At 34.8% G+C, this 19,118-nt stretch overlaps 3 protein-coding genes across 3 annotated transcripts; 2 read left to right on the plus strand and 1 right to left on the minus strand.

Annotated features, from left to right (window-relative positions):
- The first annotated feature begins 862 nt into the window (after nt 1–862).
- On the plus strand, nt 863–3,635 carry LOC113679234 (melanopsin). Its single transcript, XM_027196184.2, has 2 exons — nt 863–2,122; nt 2,806–3,635. Exons 1-2 carry the CDS (start codon nt 1,470–1,472, stop codon nt 3,200–3,202), a joined length of 1,050 nt encoding a protein of 349 aa, XP_027051985.2. The 5' UTR covers nt 863–1,469; the 3' UTR covers nt 3,203–3,635.
- Nucleotides 3,429–5,345, minus strand: LOC149036511 (uncharacterized). The gene is made up of 2 exons (XM_089189415.1): nt 5,247–5,345; nt 3,429–4,309 (listed from the first exon to the last, which is right to left on the minus strand). Exon 2 carries the CDS (start codon nt 4,304–4,306, stop codon nt 3,746–3,748), a length of 561 nt encoding a protein of 186 aa, XP_089045541.1. The 5' UTR covers nt 4,307–4,309; nt 5,247–5,345; the 3' UTR covers nt 3,429–3,745.
- A 1,294-nt stretch (nt 5,346–6,639) lies between these two features.
- Nucleotides 6,640–18,714, plus strand: LOC113679235 (solute carrier family 68 member 1). Its single transcript, XM_089189380.1, has 17 exons — nt 6,640–6,931; nt 7,500–7,584; nt 8,325–8,398; nt 9,059–9,168; nt 9,857–9,932; nt 10,191–10,254; nt 10,872–11,004; nt 12,223–12,294; nt 12,412–12,440; nt 12,979–13,056; nt 13,610–13,654; nt 14,436–14,513; nt 15,165–15,241; nt 15,922–16,005; nt 16,373–16,481; nt 17,066–17,096; nt 17,526–18,714. Exons 1-17 carry the CDS (start codon nt 6,822–6,824, stop codon nt 17,669–17,671), a joined length of 1,401 nt encoding a protein of 466 aa, XP_089045506.1. The 5' UTR covers nt 6,640–6,821; the 3' UTR covers nt 17,672–18,714.
- Nucleotides 18,715–19,118: the final 404 nt, after the last annotated feature.

Here is a 19,118-nt window from a genome sequence, read left to right on the forward strand (position 1 = left end):
AAATGAAATTGTAAGCAATTAGGTTTTGAATTTGGCGACAACAATAACAAAATATTCATGAGATCGAGACACACACCTCTTTAAGAGCGAATGACGTGGCAATATCAGTAATTGTAAACTTCACGAGTGACTGTTAGGACAAAGAGAAGAATTTACAGGTACAGTAAAACATATTTGACGTTTACTTTCAGTTTAGGTAGTAGTTTTTTTTTTAACTTCCTGAGCAAATTAATGACAAAGTACTTGAAAGAGTAAGCTTCGTTGTTATAAACGACACCAAAGGACACAAATGAGAAAAAAATAATGAATTTTAGAATCGTGGAGACTAAGTTGATAAGATCAAGAGACACACAAAAAAACACTATTTTCCATTTATGTAACAAAGTATAATCATTAATTTGCTGTTCAAAGGGTTGAGTGAAACTTGTATCTCTAAAAAAGCAGTATCATTTTTTCTTTATGGTCGCCAGAATCAACTGAGTGTACTTCAATGAGATTATCAACAATTGGAAGCAAGTCGCTTGCATTCAGCATTATTTATCCTTATAAAATCCGTCAAGAGTTTTCTTAATTAGCCGTACCGTGACTTTTGTTGACCGTGCAACCAAAACCTGAACTCATTTTTAAGAAGTTCATCGACAGATGCAATAAAAATAGAGTATTTCAATTAGCTGAGTTCATCCCCTGTTAATGGAAACTACCTCAAGAGTCTAAAAGTGGAGCCCTAGTTTCACTGAAGTGAACTGTAAGATTTTTTAGTATAAAATGTTCCAATTGTGGAGGAACCACTATGGTTTGGGAGTCGTTTGAAAAAGCTCTGGCGTTTTATTTCAATTTATGCAAGTCTAAACGTACACGAAATTTAGCTATAATTCTAATTTGAATCATTTTATTTGTTTCCTATTTCGAAATAGAATGCTGATTCCGATCTCGATTAGTAGTTTTACTGCATGTCGCTCACTGCACGTGATCCTTTGGCGTCGAAGAACTTTGATTTGACAGTTTCAGTTGGTCACGTGCATCCACGCACGTGAGCAACTGATCTTCATGATACACAAATATTACGATAACAAAAATTCCAGAACTTCAAAGCGCGTTTCGTCCAGAATAATTGCCACGAGAAGCTGGTAACTGCTTCCCTCTTAAAGTTGTCCTGTTACCTACTTTCTCGACATTTTGGCTGTAAAATTTTCTTTCCTTACTCGGTAAGCTTTATTCGAATTAACTTCAGCAGTATCTTTTAAATGCAACACTGACGGTTGTAAAATAAAATCAGAGAGAAAGAGATAAATACTTGTTGGAAATTTTTTCTTGTCAGGTATTTCTTTATCTGAAATGACTGCTCTGTGGTAAGTTTTCATTTTTATCTCTTTCCTTCCTCAGTTTGCTGCAGCGGAGCTCTGCGGCAATTTCAGCTTCCGAAATTAAACAACCATATTTGACACGAAATCAACAAACGAAATTACACAATGATCACAACGACGTCTCCTGTCAATTGGTCAAATGTCGTAGAAATAACTGACACTTCCTTACATTTTCACGACATCAGATACAAAGCATACATCGCGGTTATGTTTTTCATCCTCACGGCTGGTTTCCTTGGCAACGTAGTGACAATACTCGTCCTTTATCAACCGTCACTGCGCAGTGAAACCTTGACCCCACTCATGGTGAACCTTGCCTTTGCTGATCTTTTCCTAACCATATTTGGGTACCCCACGTCCATCACCATGCTCCTTGCTGGAAGAGACATCGGAAATGATGAAACAGGTTGTAGCTGGTACGGTTTCGCTAACGGAACTGTAGGAATTGCATCTATTGTCACCTTCACCGAGATGACTATTGTTTTGAGTTATATCATGCATCAAATGAAGCCCAGATACAGGTGCTCACGAAAAGTGACCTGCGGTCTCACTGTAGCACCTTGGTCTTATGGTGCGATGTGTATGCTTCCCCCTCTTCTTGGTGTGACGCACTTTTCCCCAGGGGCTGCTGGCATGAACTGCGGTCCTGATTGGATAGATATTTCAACCATTGGCATGGTCTACAGTTTGCTGCTGGTCACAGCTGGATTTTTCGTTCCACTGATTATCATCTCTCTTTGTTACTTCAAGATCTTCAGGTTAGTATTCTTGGCTCAAATGCTAAGGTGACTATGTAATGTAACAGCGCTATTTAGGAGTTCTCTTTTTGAGCTGAGCAATTGCAATGAGGCATATGATTTGTAATCAAAATTTATTGAAACTCCTAAACTTTTTAGTTCAAGAGAACTAGAGAGGAGACATTTGAATGACTCGAAGTATTTTTATCTGACTGAGTTAGAGTAGCAATTTTGCAATTACAGGACCAGAAATTTAGATATTTAGATATTTCCCAAAGCTAGATCAAAGCAGTTTTTAAAAATGGTATTTATTCTCCATGTAGAGTCGCTTGAAATAAGCCAAACCATTCATATAAAGTATTCATTTCCATTAGCTTGATCCTCTTAATACTAAATCAGTGACTCACTTAGTAGTTAGAGCGCTTTTCGATTGAATGTTGTAAAACCAAACCCAAAGTTATCACAACAGCCAATCAGAATAAGAGGAAATATCACAAGGTGCCAATGGGAAGGCAGAATGAAAACTTGTAAACTGCGTAGAGCGCGGGAAAGCGCGGGAAAACGCGGGTGCCCAAGGCGCGATTGGTTTTAGGTTTTGCTTATGATTGGACGAGAGAGTGGTGCAAGTTTTGTGGACCAATCATTACCCTTGACAGTCATTTGTAAATTACTCTACTTTCATCTGCGTAACATTTTCTTACCAGGCTCCTCCGTGAAGATCTCGTTCCAGGTAATAGACCCATAAGGTTGCGGCGGAGAAAACGGCAAATTAAGTTACTGCGACTGACTGTAGTGGCCATCACTGTGTTTATACTGAGTTGGTCTCCGTACTGTATGGTCAGCATTATGAGTATCTTCAGGGGCGATCATTTGCTTTCACCCGGCGAAGCTGAAATTCCTGATCTTATGGCAAAAGCGTCGGTGATCTACAACCCCTTCGTGTACACAGTCATGAATAGACGTTTCCGTCTGACGCTGTGGGCGGTTGTATCTCGTAAGAGTCATAGACAGCAACTTTCTAGTAAAAGTAAGGAATCAAGTACTTCTGTGCATAATCGTATCACAGATAGTAAGAGTTTGAAGGTGGCTTTTAACGTGTAGGCCTATCAGAACTATCCATCCATAATTATATGTAGTCTCACATAGAGTTGCTCTTCGAATTCATCCGGATTCCACAATTCTACACAAAAGATAAAACTTTCAGTCTTTATTGTTCTTTTTGTGTACAGATTAAACACAAAGTACGTCGTCATTCTTAAGTGTCAATTAAAAGATAGTTTCATTAGTCCATTTTATAGTTGTGTGCTTAGTTGCCAAGCCTTTGGATAGGAGTGAGGCTAAGGGTGACCTTGTTATGATACTGATACAAATGTAAATTACTTCGTGATACTGGTCTCTATCCCAACAAGATCACCTTCAGCCTAACTCCAAATCAAAGGCTTGGCAACTAAGCACCCAACTGTAAAAATAGTCTATTCAGCGTCACTTGTGAAATAATATCCTAATAAAGTCTGAAAAGTTGAAACGAAATGAATCAAGTGTAGACAACTCATTCTATATTGTAGAAATGTTAGACTAAATTTCTTAAAACCTCTTGTTACTATCAAGTATGTCATCAAATAACTTATCATAATCCTGAGGTTCCTAAACAATAGGTTTATCATCATCATTTTTATCGTTGTCGTCAAACAGAAATTTATAAACTGCTGATGCAGACGATATGTTGTCAAAGTTCTCACCACTGTTGTCATCTGCGTGAAACTTTTTTTCATGGTCATCATCATTTCCATCTTCTTTTTCCTCTTCATAAACATCATTTGAATCATCATCGTTTTCATTTTCATTATAGCGATCTCGATCAACAAAATTTCCGCTATCTAAATATTTTTCTTCATTATCTCTATACAAGCTAATCCTAACCTCGGACTTAACAACAACGTTAAGGTATTTTTTAACACGAGGGATTTTCAAATTCAATTCCGATACATCATCGCCCTCAAACACGTCAGGGAGGAGGTCGGACGACCAAGTAACTCCTTTCTGTTCGTCAGAGAGATGATGCTCCACTTGTGAAAGTTTGCGTTCTTGTTGATTCTTATCACCATGGAAACTCCATAGGTTGTCTACCATCGAGAGGGGTCTTCCTTGTACACTATTGGTTAGCACCAACAGGCAAACGATCAAGAACGTCGTTTTTCCGATCATCGTCTGTTGAGATGAAAATTAAGATTCAGTCACGGAAATGAATAAGATGGCGATGAGAGATGAGATTGGATAAGGTGCACCACTAATGAGGAAAAAGGTGAATAGGATTTCTGGGAAATCTTTTGAAAATTACTGAGTGAACGGAGATTGGTTTGGGAAATGGTATGTTTGCTGTCCATGACGTCAGCATACCCGAAGAATTTCCTAATTATTCATAAGGAAGAGATAGCTGGTGACCTATTCCTTTTGTTATCGTCCGAATGACGGCATTGCAGTTAATTATCTGTTACCGAGGGAGATACGAGACCCCTCATTATTTTGTCAGAGTATCAAGACTATTTTTTTTAATATTGCGAAAGGCCCAAAGAGAGTTTTTTTTCCCGTGGAAGAATAAGAGCCCCAGCACCTGATAATTAATCCTCGAAGTCTCACCAAAGTATTACAAACAAAAATCGATGAAGATCAGTGAAGTTAAATTGAATAAAGTTAAAGAGGTGTTTGCTATATCAGGCATAATTAGCCGTAAAATGATGCAATTTATTTCGATCTTGCTGAAATAAGGAATTAGAATTGGGAAAAATTCCAACCCACATTTAATATCTATTTTGTTTCGAGCGTCCTTTGTAATTTATAAGAAGCTGTTTGTCGTGAACGTTAAATAAAGAAAACTGGTCAACTGTAGGTATTGCGAAGTTAACTTTCTTCTATTCAATTCAATGCCTCCGGCACAAATATGCTGCCTATTTTGAAAATCAAACTGAACACACGCAGGCATGTCCATTCTTACCTAAGCTAACTTAAACTTCGTTGACGAGTGCTTTCTTAAATTTCTTGATATTGTGCAAAGTTTTTCCAAGCTTCCTACGTAAGTAATTTAAGAACTGACCTCAACGTGAAACTTAAAGGAAAACGAAGAATGTAAAAAACCAAGCTTACTTACGACAATGTTATCAGATTTTTTTCCCCAAGTGGCTAGTCTGAAAACGTCAAGTTGTTTTTTACGATGGCTGTTCACAGTTCACCGTCAGTCGGCGACGATCACAAAGATTCTAAAGGTGTGGTCAAAGTTTATTCTTTAAATAAACGGCTGGTTACTTAGCAACGTTCAAACTGTAGCTTGCAAAACAAAAACTGGAGACAACTGGCAAACAACCATTCAATCGAGCTCATTAAGAGTCTCATTAAATTTCCGTTCCTAACTCAATTTGTCTCTTTGATAATCTCTGCAAAGCTGTTATTCGCATTTTGAGAGATCGTGATATTTTTTTCGGCACATACATTTGTCGGCGAATGTTCCTGCTCAGCGACCGTTTCGAAAACAAGAAAAAAAACATGGGAATTCCAGCCAAAATAGATTTTTTGTGAGAAGAAATTGTTTTCTTCCTAAGAAATTCTGGTATTAAATGGGAAGAATTAAGACGAAGTACAGCGGTAGTGTGTTTTTTTCCCTTTCGTTTTTTCGTCGTGTTTGTTCATTGTGCTTAATTATTCTACCGGTAAAAATTAAACACCTGAGGCGTTATGTTTTGCGTGCGTTCCTGCTATGAAACTTGCCCTCTCTAAATATTTTGGAACTACGGAAAAACACTGAAATTAAAGAGACTATATTTTCAAATTTATTCGTTTTATTATATTACATATCAGTGCTCCTCACTAAATTTTCAATGACGTCTTTGTTGCCCAGTACTGTAACTGATCTTGACAATTATAAGCCCGCATCAAATAGGACTGTTATTTGAATGGTTAAAGGTTGAAACGTAATGAAATTAGCGCAGGGGTAGACGTTTCCTCCATGCACTATGCATTGAGGTATGAGTTAAATTACCTGTTGCTGTTTATCGACATGTTGAAGTAGATATCAATTGTGCACAGCACAGACAGCCAAGTTGGAGAGATAGTCTTGCGAATATAATCCACGTTTCTGACTGTTATATTTCGCCACACTTTGAAATCTCGGACACCCTCTTTTACAAGAGGAAAATCTCCTAAGGTAGCTTATATTCAGCTTGTATTTTTGTACACCGAAGTTTTCCTTTAAAGGATTAACCATAAGAACACCAAATCATGGTGACTCGTATGTCAGTTTAGGAAAACAGGTGGTAATTTTACATACACACTGTGTTAATAAACTGTAAATCTACAATAATTATCAGATAGAGAAAAAATCAGCTTCCCCAAAATGGCCTTTAGTTGCAACTATTCGTGTCAAATTTTTCGACTGATCATCATCAGTAGGGAAATGGAAAAAGACTTCTCCACATCGGAAAACTTGAAGGTGCAGGTCGAATATTGTGGCTTGATGCTTACATAACGTAAAAAACAATTTCAAATTCGCCGACCGCTGACCTCTCTTCGCCCGCAGTTAAAAACAAAATGGCGCTTAATTCGGCCACTACTGGAGGCAAGATTATTTGTTAACTCGTCATCTTCTCCGATTCAGTTACACTGAGTTTCAGTCAGAATCCTTTAACTATTCATATCATACACCAAGTTGTGAAAGCCAACGGTGCAAAGAATGGAGCTAAACAAGAATGCTCTGGCCTACTCTGCCACAACACTGGCTGCGACGATGATGAATTCCATCTTCACGTTTTATTATGTCAAAATTTTCCTCAACGTCTACAAGTAAGTTCGAGAGTGTATTTAGTAAAGCCTTCAGTCGATTTTATTGTAGAGATTGTGGTTTAATCATAGCAATTGCATTTTGGTTTTCTGAAGTTTAAGCCTGGCTTACTTTAGGAAGCCACGACTGTGAATCTCAAATATTTGAACTACAGATTGATAAATGAATATTAATATGAGATTGATCCTCGAAGTTATGAACACTACTTAAGCAATGGTGAAAATAAAGCTTGGATGACACTCGCCTCATTTTTAAATTTTTATCACATGAAACACGGATTCTATGTTGCCATGGGTCTGTACAGTTACTGTTGTAATAGATTACAGAAGACATCAAAATGTTATAAGAACTTTAGTGACACACTGGACTGCGCCTCATGTGCCACTTCTTTTTTCTTATGACATGGTGATGTCATCTGTGATCTGTCACCGGTCAAATGCACAGCAACGTGGAATCCATTTGTTAATTTTTTTTTTATCTCCTTTAATATTGCAATCAATGGACTATGAGTGCATGTGGTGTGTTATAAGGTGTTCTCCAGTTCTAATGTTTGATGAAATTTTTCTCTAGGATTTCAAACTACTGGTTCAATGTGGCTCAAGTTGTGTTCCTTATTTGGAATGCCATTAATGACCCTTTGTTTGGATATTTCCAGGTAAAAAATTAAATCCCCACCTATTTTAGTTGGTATTTTCATTTTATTACTAAAAGAGTAAATTGTCATGCACCAATCAATCCAAGGCTTAAACATCCCTTCCCCCTCTTGCAACTTATCATCCATGCCAGGGTGAGATAATTTGAACCTTACCTGGGTGGGATGGAGCAATTGAACTGAAAGCATCAAGTCTATCCATCATAACACTTGTGTTTTAATGGAGGAGTTAAAAGGTAAAGGGACTGCTTTCATTAGCAAATGGCCAAGAAAGATGATTTCTACTTCACTGATTAATGCTTACAAACAAAAAACCCAACAGTAGCACCAAAAAGTAATACATGACTTTGCTAAATTCTACAACATTTGCTGATCACACTAACAATCATTCAATATTGAGTGGGGTATTTGAAAGCAATTTTGGCATGGGGGGGAAGGGGTGGGATCTTGAATGAGCCAATCCTCAAAAGTTCAAATTCCCAGGGATGTTGAAGCTTTAAATGATCAATGCATAAGTATATGTTGCAGCCAGTTGACTAATCAGATCCATTTGATAGAGGAAATTGAGAATCAACCTTGTCAAAAAGTTTCATTTTAAGAGTAAAATTTAACTGCAACATATTTGCTAAGGAATTTACAAGTTTCCTTGAGCATGTACATGGTATGTGGTGTATCTGATACAACTTTTGATGTATGACTTTAGAGTTTTAATTGATTTAATCACAATTATTACTATTCACCAGGACAGTTCTACCTGGATGGTTTTAAGGAAACGGAGATTGGCTATCCTATATGGCGCTCCTCTATTTGCTGTGAGGTAAATGACAGGAATACTGCCTATTATGAATTTATCATTTTATTTTTCTTGCACTTGAGTGTGGTTTTATCTCTTCATCTTTTATGTGACTGTTTTAAAATATAAGTATATACCTGAATAATGTTTAATACTGTAACTGTTCTTTCAACCTTTTCACCCCCAAAATCTTGGTTTGGTAATTCCATTACTTTCTGCCATACAGTTTGTATGATATTAGTTTGGAGAATTATGGTATTGGATCAACTAATAATCCCCAAGTTGATATTTTTCTTTATTCTCATTACTTGTGTGCTAGATATTGTATTGATTCAGAGTAAAAGTGTCAAGAGGTGAAGATTAACCCTTTAACTCCCAAGATTTCATTAGTAATTCTCCTAACTGTCTGCCATACAGTTTTTGTAATGTTTAAGTTTGGAGAATTTGCTATTGAATCAACTTATAATCTCCCAACTGATATTTTTCTTTATTCTCATCACTTATCTGCTTGATATTGTAGTGATATTGTAAGGAGAAATTCTGTCTTGGTCATTCATAGGAGTTAAAGGGATAATAGATAAAATAGTTCATATTAAATGGTATGTCTCATATTAATATTATTACATTCAATCCTTATAAGGTGCCAAATTTTTACTAAATTTTATCACTGTATATTTTGTATAGCTTCTTAACCCCTTGGTTTCCATGGACTTGGCTCGGTTTAACTGGTGACTGGGTTGTTGGACTTCATCTAATGACTTCACTGTGCTTATATGATGGCATGTTCACATTTGGTATGTAGAAACTGTCAGTAAAAGTTCCTTCAATCCTGTACGTATAAAAACTCTGCTACCTTGAAATCCCAAGGGAAACAAATACATGCTTCAAGTTTGTTGTGGTTTGAGTTATGTGGATTGGTGTTAAATTTTAATTACAGCTCCTGATATTAATCAATAAGCAATCATTTTTATACCATTTTTGCACAATCCATGGTCATTTTCATATATCAAGTTTATTTCATAAGTCAGAGCCCTTTCATAATTAAATTTAGTGTGGGAAATTTATATAAACGTGTTTCATTTTCATCTTTTAATGTCATGACATTCTTATTAATCACAGTTTAAGGTTGAGACGTCAATCATATATGTTCTGACATTCCTCAACCAATATTTTTTAATTAAAGTTCTAGTTATCAGCTGAGGGTAAACTGGAGCAAAGGCAAAATAAAATTAGTTTGAGTGAAAGATTCCTTTCTCACATTTAAGACTATTCTAATCAAAGAGCACAATCTGCTATTTGCTTTGTAACATCACACTAGCATTAACATTAGACTCCAATGCTTTGCGCAGGAATCTATTGTCACAAACAATGACATACACTTGGTGATATTGTTTGGTGATCACATCAATCACTGCATTACTAAGCTAACACATAATAATTTTTTTATTCTTTTTTTTTCTCCTTTCTTGTTTTTACATGAAGTATTACTTGCCCAGTGTGCTCTTTTTGCTGAGATTTCAACTCAACAAGAGGAAAGACAGACAACTCTCAAATATGCGTAAGGAACTAAATTCTAAATGAATATACTATTGTGTAAAATAGGATAATACAGTATGTGTTATTGTCATGTAAGTCATAAATACCTTGTACACTGCAGTTGGGTCCTTTTTAGTTTAATAATTACACAAAGTTGTTTTTTTTCTTTATAGAGATATTATTAGTTAGAGTACTTTTTTGGATTGCGTAAGCTTTGTTCACCTACATGTATGTGCTTAAAATGAATCTAGAGTAAATATTTGTTCTCTTTATGTTCCAGACAAGTGGCATCTATTATTGGCTCAACAGCTCTTTTAGTCAGTACAAATGTTTATCAGAATGAGGTAGGGTACCAAGTAAACTTCTTGCTTGATTATATATAATTGTCTTAAGGAAAACAAACCTGGGAAAATGTTTAGGGAGCAAATTTTACAAACAACTAAAGTCCACAATTATGTGATTTTGATAAGCTTCATTTGATACAAAATTTTATCTTTTAATCTACTTCTTGTAATTGAATATTAAGTTTTGTGAGCTGTATCTATAATTTAAGTTAGTTTTTTAATCTAATATTTATTACATAAATAGTTATTGTAAAAAAAGAGTAAACCTCTTGCATCATACAGTAGCTGTTACATTGTAGCTTTAAGATCTCCAACAATACTTATGTGTGTTATAGAATAAGAAAGATCCTGGAGCTTGGTAAAAGCACTATTCACCTGTGTGTAGTTGTATAATTATGCTAACAAGATAAAATCATGATCAAACTCTCCAAACCTACAGTACACATTTAACATATTTGAAGATGGCATTGACCCTTATTCAAACCATGATTTATTGCCTAATGTTTGATATACTACTTAAATTTTCTTAATGGTGAAAATAATGATTCTCTAAGATTTATAATCTCAGTTACAACAACAGTCATGACAATTTCTTTTCTTTTTTTAAAATTTAACAGCAAAATAATTTCAAGTCATTCCAAGCGGTGTGCATTATAGTTGCTTTTCTTAGTTGGTTACTGATGAGGTACACTGGTATGAATGTTGAAGTGGCTGTGGATGCAAGTGCGTCTGGTAGTGAAGGAAATCAAGGTACTTTTAATAACCATTTGACTTCCAGGAGTAAGTAGCTATTAGTTTCTCCACACAATATCACCCCTGGATCAAAATGTAGGGTCACGAGAATAAAGTAAATGATCACCAACTAAAGAAGCTTTTGATTGATGGACAAATTCTCCTTGTCAGCACCTTTGGAAATGTATAGAGAACAGTGTGGAGAATATGCATACTGATGTTGGGGTGTGAAGGGGTAAAGAATTTTAATATGAAAGATACTGCATACAAATTGATACTTGTGTAACTAAAAGGATTATTTTCAACTTGGAGAGATTTTCATCATAAGATGGTTGTGAGTCACAGAGATGTCGTCTAATTGATTTCCTCATACCTCAAATTTTTAGGAATACAATAATAGGATCATTGTGACATCAGTTGTTATGGGTAACATGTCTAATACAAGTATGTGTCTGGGTAGAGTGACAAGTTGAGCATACCTTACAAATAAGAACTTGTCACACATAACCCTTTACACCCTAATATCAGTATGCATTTTCTCTTTACTGTTCTTTACATATTTCCTAAGTTGCTAACAAGGAGAACTTGTTTAACAATCACTTGAAGAGGCTCTTTAGTTGTTGATCATTTCCTTTACTCTTGTGACCATAATGTGTGGCTCAGGGGTGAGCCACACATTAGGGAAATAGGGAAAAGTAGGGGCAAGTCACACTTAGGGGTTAAAGGGTTGTAAAAATTAATAAACAAACTGTTATTGCTAGAGCAATAGATTTCATTTCGATTGAGTATGGAAAACCAATCAGAATTGAGGGCAAATCACAAGGGGTGAGTGAAAACTACAAGTACAAAGGAAGTAAACTGAATGAAATAGGAAAACAAGGTTGACCATGGTGTTATTGAGTTGGGTTTTGCATCTGATTGGTTGATAAAGTGGTGCAAGTTTTCTGGACCAATCATAAAGCAAAGGAAAGGCAAGTACAAAGCAATCTCAGTATGCTTTGGACACTCAATTGAAAATGTCTCTATTCTTGCTTGTCAAATCCTAAGCTTACAACTGCTACTGGAGGGCCAGAATTTATTTTGTAGTCAGAAAGGGGCATCTAACTGATCTTTCACTTTTGACTTTACATCTTATGAGAATTATGTCTTGTCGTTGAACTAGACCTGTATAACTAAATAGTAACTAAAGATTGCGGTAATTTAGTCCGAAACTGTGGTGTTCATTTAATCTTTCAGATGGAAAGACTTCAAAGGAGTCACTTCCTCTCTTTACACTTTTAAAGCAAATATTAACACAAAGAAGCTTTGGTAATTATTACCATTTCATACTTTATAAGGTTAAAGAAATTGTTTTAGAAAATAATAGAAAAGTATGTTTCTTTTGATTTTAATATGTAAATAATGATATTTTCGTTTATTTTGCAGTTTGTTTTGTGGCCATGAATTTTTTCCAGGTAATCTGAAAGTAATTTTTTTAAATACATATTCCAATAACAAAGGTGACACCATAAAGAATGTGCAAACTTATCATATAATTATAGTCCCTATAGTCTAAGATCATCTGGTAAGTATATAATGTATTCTTAATGCATTTTTATCAAGAAAAGTAATGAATGTTTATCTCTTTAACTCCCAACGTCTGATTGTTAAATAAATCTCCCTTTTAGCTGCTACACATTTACTTGTAAATTAGTTACATGAATTTGGTGTTAGATATCAATTAAGATTACAACTTCTATTTGATACATTTGAGTATTCTCATCTCTTGTTTGCTTGATAATGTACAGATATTATAGGGAGAAGTTACATGTTAATCACTTGTGGGAGGTAAAGGATTCAGACTTTAGTAATGAATCCTATCACACTATGAACTAATACATGTATATTTCAATACTTTAAATTTAGAATTAATAGTCAATTTTTCAACCCAGTCACCACCAAACAATTTTTTGTGGTAAAAGATCGAATAATTACATACTTTTTCCTCATCAGGTTTTTCATGTGACATTTTGCAGCAACTTCTTTCTCATTTTTGCGGAGCACCTTATAGGACCTGGTGTCATTCCAGCTGTAAGCTTCCGCCTTTTGACTTATTTGTAATAGAATGATCTCTAAGATATGAAATAGATTATTAACTGTTGATGTCAATGTTGTGCAAAAATGTATTAAATAAATTTAACTATGTGGTAAATGGTAAGACACTAGTAAACAGTTTAAGCATTCAGGATTCTATTCAGCTAGAGTTTTGAATTTCTTCGGTATGGTTCCTCTTTACAAAAGATTTACTGGATACTTTTTTTAAAACTACATCAATCAAAGGAATATAGTTTTGATGTACTCTTTATGATGAAGCATATGATAATCATAATATTATGACTTAAAGCTGTATGTTTCCTTTTAAAAACTAGGATACCAAAAACATCGAAAAATTAATGACTAAGGAAGACATTTTTTCTTGAAATTAAAAAAATCAAAACACATTCATATATATTATATAGATGAAAAAAAACAATCATAACACTATAAGCTCATAACATGTATGCCCTTTGTAGCTAGAGGCCAATAAATATTATACATGTGTAAAGTGACTGTGCTTTTTATTTTGACAATGTTTCATTTTCAGGTCCTGTACAGTTTATTAACTGGGTCTGTATTCTTGGTACCCAGGGTAGGTATCAACTCTCGATTTTGTTTTCTTAGTTTATCTTCTTTACTGATGGGAAGGGGTTTCTTATAGGGTTGATAAACTCACCATTCAAAAAGAGAAGCTCTCTCTTCTATTCTTCATGTCAAGTGTTCTTCTACAGCCAACCCCCCCCCCCCCTTTGTTTTGTGTAATGATAATGAGGGTAGCAAAGAAGTTTTCAGGTCCAAGAATTTTCAGGCATCTTTTGTACTTTAGATAGCATTTCATGTGTCACAAATGTAAAAGGAAAACTTCAAATCTTATCCTATCTTGCCTTTTTGTAAACATTCATGCATCACATATTATTAATTTTAGGTCTAATTAACCCTTGACACCCTCTATAATTGCTAGTTTGGGAATAGTTGAGGCAGGCAGGACGTATGTAGTATCAGGGTCCGTATGGGTCCTGGAAAACTTAGAAAGGAAATTTGCTTAACTCATTCACAAGCAATAAAGTTTTCAGAATTTTATATTATAAGAGATGTATGTAGACCACAAGGAGAATTGATTTTTAAATCTCAGGAGTTAAAGGGTTTAAAGTGATATTTGGAGTCCTGAAAAAATCAAGCTGAGTCCTGGAAACATCCTTGAAATTTGTTACTGAAAAAGGGAACAAACCCTACAGTATGCAGTGCAAGAAAAAGAGGCTTTTAAGCTAAGCTTCATTCCTCCTAATTGTCTGATGACTGATTAGTTTTTAAACTGTTTTTGCAATGATGATGTCCTTACTTCATTTAAAAGTTATTGCAAATCTTTTCATCAGCTGCTTGTTTTATTAACAAGTCCATTATTAGCTAAGTTTGGCTCCTACAAGGTCATTTTGTGGTCATTCTATGTCAAGGTAAGAAAATTATATATTTCTTGTACATACTACCATTTTTTTTAAAATTTGTTAATCATAATTTATTATGAACCAACAAAATGGCCATCTCTCAGTCAGCTTGTTAACTCTCTTAGGCTTTATTTTCACTACTGCTTATTAAGTAGTGTTAACTACTGCAACAATGGCTTTTATTCATCTCTTGATCTGTTGTTCTCATACAATGTATATGATTTTCATAGATTCACAGTCATTTTAATAGCCTGTTGAGAAAGGCAAACATGTGTTTTGATTCAATGTTTCTAATGTAAAATACAGCCTGTTTGCATGGACATTCTTTGACCCATTACACCCTAACATCAGTATACATATTCTCCTTACTGCTCTCCATAAATTTCCTAAGGTGCTGACAAGGAGAATTTGCTAGTCACATTAGGGGTAGAAGGGTTTCTTTTATTTAGCAACTTAAAATGAGATATGGAGGTAAACCATGTATATTAAATAATCATTGATGATGTGATCATTACTTTTTTGTATTGTTAGTGAAGAGTATTCAGTAAGCATAGGCTAGTTTTATATATTTATAATAAATTATTTTTTCCTAAGTACACCTAAGATCAACATTTATTTCAGTGAAAACAGCTTACAATTTTTTTCTTAACCTATTTACAGTTGTCACTGCCTGTAGTTGTATTTTTGGCTGGAAGGAGTAACATTTGGGCTCTTTACTTCTTTCTTATCATAGACAAGTAAGTTTTTATATCTAATGAAAATAAACTTTGATATTGGTTGTACGTATATCTGATAAAGGGGGGAAGCTATTAATTAAAAGAAACTTTAGCGCTGCATTAGTTTGGATATTTCCAGTTGATGTGGTTTTATTAGCCACCATAAAGATTTTTTAAAGCATGAGTCCTTCTGACATTAGCAACTCTGACAAAGGGCTAATGCTTGAAACTTCAGCTTTAGAAACTCATTATGGTGGCCAATTTACATCATCAACTCTGGTGACAAGACAAAATTATTTTGGATGTATATGTTGTGATTCAATGTTATCCTTGGTTCAAATGCGAGCTCCACTTTTAGGCTTGGCTAAATCTATATATTATTTTCTTTTGTTTTTGGGTATTGTAATGTATGATAATGAGTTTGAAACAAAGGAAAATAAAATTTGAACCAAGGATAAAATTGAACTACAACGTATATGTACATATCATTATTTTGTTCATTACTTACACGCTTATTCTTCAATTAATATTGATCAATTCTTATTGGGTAGTAAAAAATCTTTAATTGATGAGTGGAATTATTTTGTTGGGTATTGTGGAATAATTGTTTCATAAGGCTGAGGGTTCGGTTCAAGGGTTTGCTATTTAGAGGGAAATTAATCATGATAAGCCAGCTCTCACAGTTTGTGTGTTGATTTCAGCTCTCTCCCTGATGCCACATTCTCATTGTTCAATCTATCTGTTTCTGACATAATTGATGCTGATATGGAAAAATACCAGAGAAAGTGAGTAAAGGACCTGTAGTTTGGGTTAAAAAAAAAAAAAAAGGTTAATTCTGCACTCTAGCCAAGTGGCCCATGCAGCTGGAGCTTGATCGCCAGGTTTTTTATAGTATGAAGCAACCAAGGAGTATTGGTACTCTCTCCTGGATGGGATACTAGTCCATCGCATGGTTACCCTCCAGCATTTCATTACACTTCCCTTACAATTTGTCAGTACCCATGTATGCTCCTGGGTAGACAGAGGCATTGTGACATTATTTGATTGAATGATAGTATATTTGGTTTCTTACAACTAAGTCATGATTACCAGTCATTTACAAGACATGTCTGGTTTTCATCAGTAACATACTTTCCCCCCTTGTTCTTAAAGTGCACCTGTGTCCTCCATGATATTTGGTACCAATGCTCTCTTTACCAAGCCAGCACAGTCTCTAGCACCAATGATGGTGGTACACATACTCTCCTGGTATGGATACAAGGTAAGATGCATTTTTCTTTTTGGAAGGTTTTTCAGCAAGTCACAAATTTTAACTCTGTGGCATCAAGGCTCCTGATGACATGGATGGTCTAAACACTGGAAAAGAACACTTTTGTCAATGCTACTGTACTAAAATTTCTTGCAACGCTGCAAATCCCAGACTAGTATCCAAATATTGGTAACTGTGAAGAAAATCTCCCTGGAAAAACCTGTCAGCTGACAGGTTACCAACAGGCCACTATCAAAAAACTTTGATGAAATTATGGTGAACTTAGTGTGCATTCAATTAATCTTTCTTTAAATGAGTTCCTGTTGCAATCTCTTGAATGACAAAGTGCTCAGGCGGTTAACAGTCATCTGACTGTCAGCTGACTGTCAGCTAACATGTCTTTTCAGGTAGTTCTTCATCACAATTATTCATTTAAATGATTGATAATTGAATGTCTTGTTCTGAGAATTTCATTGGACTACAACGTGTGGCAACTTTTACTTGGTTGTTATTTTTGTACATTTGTTTTTGGCCATTTTGGCACTGTTAAATAATATATTTGTTGATCATTTGTTTGTTTCCAACTATCTTTGTAGGATACCCAAGGCAATAGTAAAGTCTCTTCAGGTAACAAGTACATGAATTTTTGAAGTCCAGTTCATACTAGTTACTTTTAATTTATGCTTGTTATTTATTCTTTGAATTAAATTACCTAAAGTATCACTCTGAGGTTAATGTCAGTGACAAGAGCTGGAACTTGAAAATGTGTTTTTGAGTAAGAGGTGAAAAATTTTCCCAAAGTATCACCTTTTCATGGTTCAATTCTCTATTATTTTCTCTGTTTTGTAAAATTTGAACCCAGCAAGAAGTTGAGGCATAACATGCTTGATGTAACTACCAACAACTTGGGTTACAACCTCTTTTTGTTGAATCATAATGGTTATTGGAAGCTTTCCAACAACATTTCATTTTGTTTGGATCAGTTCTTTAAACTCAACTCACATTTAATTTCACACATCAGTTACCAATCATTTTCTTTTTTTTTTTTCTTTTCAGGGTCACCAGGGCAACTTTTAGATGCTATGTTTTTCCTTTTGTGTATCATTCCTCTCATAATTGCTATGGTTCAAATTGTGGTGTGGGCCTTCTACCCTCTTAAGAGACCAAAAAAGGCTCAGGACATATCCAAGATTCTGTTATAAATACTTCTTACTAACTGAGTTCCATACTGTAAGTTACAGAGTGACCAAGTTTTTTTCCTCTAAGAGTTATGTCCCAAGCACAAAGTGCACAGGCCATAAATTAAAACAGAAAAATAGGGTTCCAAACTTGTGGTACAGACCAAGAAAGCAGTTTGGCAAAATATATATTATATCTCTGGGTTCAAATAAAGGGGATAGATTTAGATTCAAACAAACTTTATAGTATGAAAGAGTCTTCTTTGTTAACCTTTGGGGTACAGGTACATAATCCTTGTGTCTTAACCCCTTTCCTGTCCATATGATGTACCAAGTGCATCACACAATTTGCAGTTTGCACACCTATGTGACATACTCAGTATGTTGAGAGTTAGTAACAGTGAATTTCCCAGCACTGGAGATGTAAAGTAACCTGGAGTTTCAAACACAAACAAGTAAGAACTCTGAAAACAAATAAGTAAATTTGCATCAGCACAGGACTTCTTAGTGGGGTTTGGCTGCAAAGGGGTTTAAAGACTAGTTTTTGAGAGGGTTTTTTCACTTATTTTTGTAGAAACTCATATTTGTGTATTTCAAGATTCAGGAAATTTAGGAAGAAATGTTTATACTTTATATGTCTCTAAATATTTAGCTACTTAGGGATTAAGGAAAAGAAGAAGGAAAAAAAGCTAGAAGGAAAAAAAGTATTAAGTTCTTAATGATAGTCTGGAACAGGTTTTATTGAAAATAGGCCATGATATTCCATGAGTATTTACCATGTAATATTGGGCCAAAATGGAGAGATACATTCATTCTTTTAATATAAATATCACATGATGAGGAAGGGAATTAATCCAAAAGTTTTCAATTGTAATTAAGAGTAGTATTTTTTTTCTGAAGTACAATGTTGTAGTGAAAAGATCCACACTGTAAAAAGAGCAAGTTATTGAATTATTCCATGTTAATAGAAAACATGAAGAGAAATAGAAAGGGATAAGGTAATGAGCTGAAGAACATAAATTATAGTGGAGTTTGTTTGAATAAAAGTGTCAATTGAGAATGGGAAACAGTTGATGTATTTTTCCCCTTGTGTTTTATCTGTTAGTGTTGCATTAATCCTCATAGACAATGTAAAGTATTTTGCTCTAGACAAATTAATTCAGCCAAAAAAAAATTGCCTTTTGTGTGCCTCACTCTGAGAGATCCACAAAGCACTTATTTAATTTAATTTTTTTTTAACTCGCAAGTCAAAGATGCCCCTTATATACTTTGACTCTAAGCTCTGTGCTCGTGTCTTCAAAATGTTACTCATACTCTACAAAGGTTACTCACGAAATGGTAAAGGTTTTGACTGGCTGCTGGACTCTTTATGTATCTGGTGACTTCATTACCAAGGCTTGACTCAATTATGATCATTACTTTCCAAGGCTAGATTAATTACTTTGGGATTATGACTGATCTCATCAAGTAT

Source organism: Pocillopora damicornis, chromosome 12, assembly GCF_964200805.1.
Source record: "Pocillopora damicornis chromosome 12, jaPocDami1.2, whole genome shotgun sequence".
Classification (NCBI taxonomy): domain Eukaryota; kingdom Metazoa; phylum Cnidaria; class Anthozoa; order Scleractinia; family Pocilloporidae; genus Pocillopora; species Pocillopora damicornis.

Bases quoted from the DNA above. Each gene is read 5' to 3' on its own strand.
- LOC149036511 (XM_089189415.1), bottom strand. From the start codon at position 4,306: ATGATCGGAAAAACGACGTTCTTGATCGTTTGCCTGTTGGTGCTAACC.
- LOC113679235 (XM_089189380.1), top strand. From the start codon at position 6,822: ATGGAGCTAAACAAGAATGCTCTGGCCTACTCTGCCACAACACTGGCT. The intron at 12,441-12,978 runs GTAATCTGAAAG...TTTCCTCATCAG, and splicing joins TGGCCATGAATTTTTTCCAG to GTTTTTCATGTGACATTTTG. The intron at 13,057-13,609 runs GTAAGCTTCCGC...TTTCATTTTCAG, and splicing joins GACCTGGTGTCATTCCAGCT to GTCCTGTACAGTTTATTAAC.
- LOC113679234 (XM_027196184.2), top strand. From the start codon at position 1,470: ATGATCACAACGACGTCTCCTGTCAATTGGTCAAATGTCGTAGAAATA. The intron at 2,123-2,805 runs GTTAGTATTCTT...TTTTCTTACCAG, and splicing joins TGTTACTTCAAGATCTTCAG to GCTCCTCCGTGAAGATCTCG.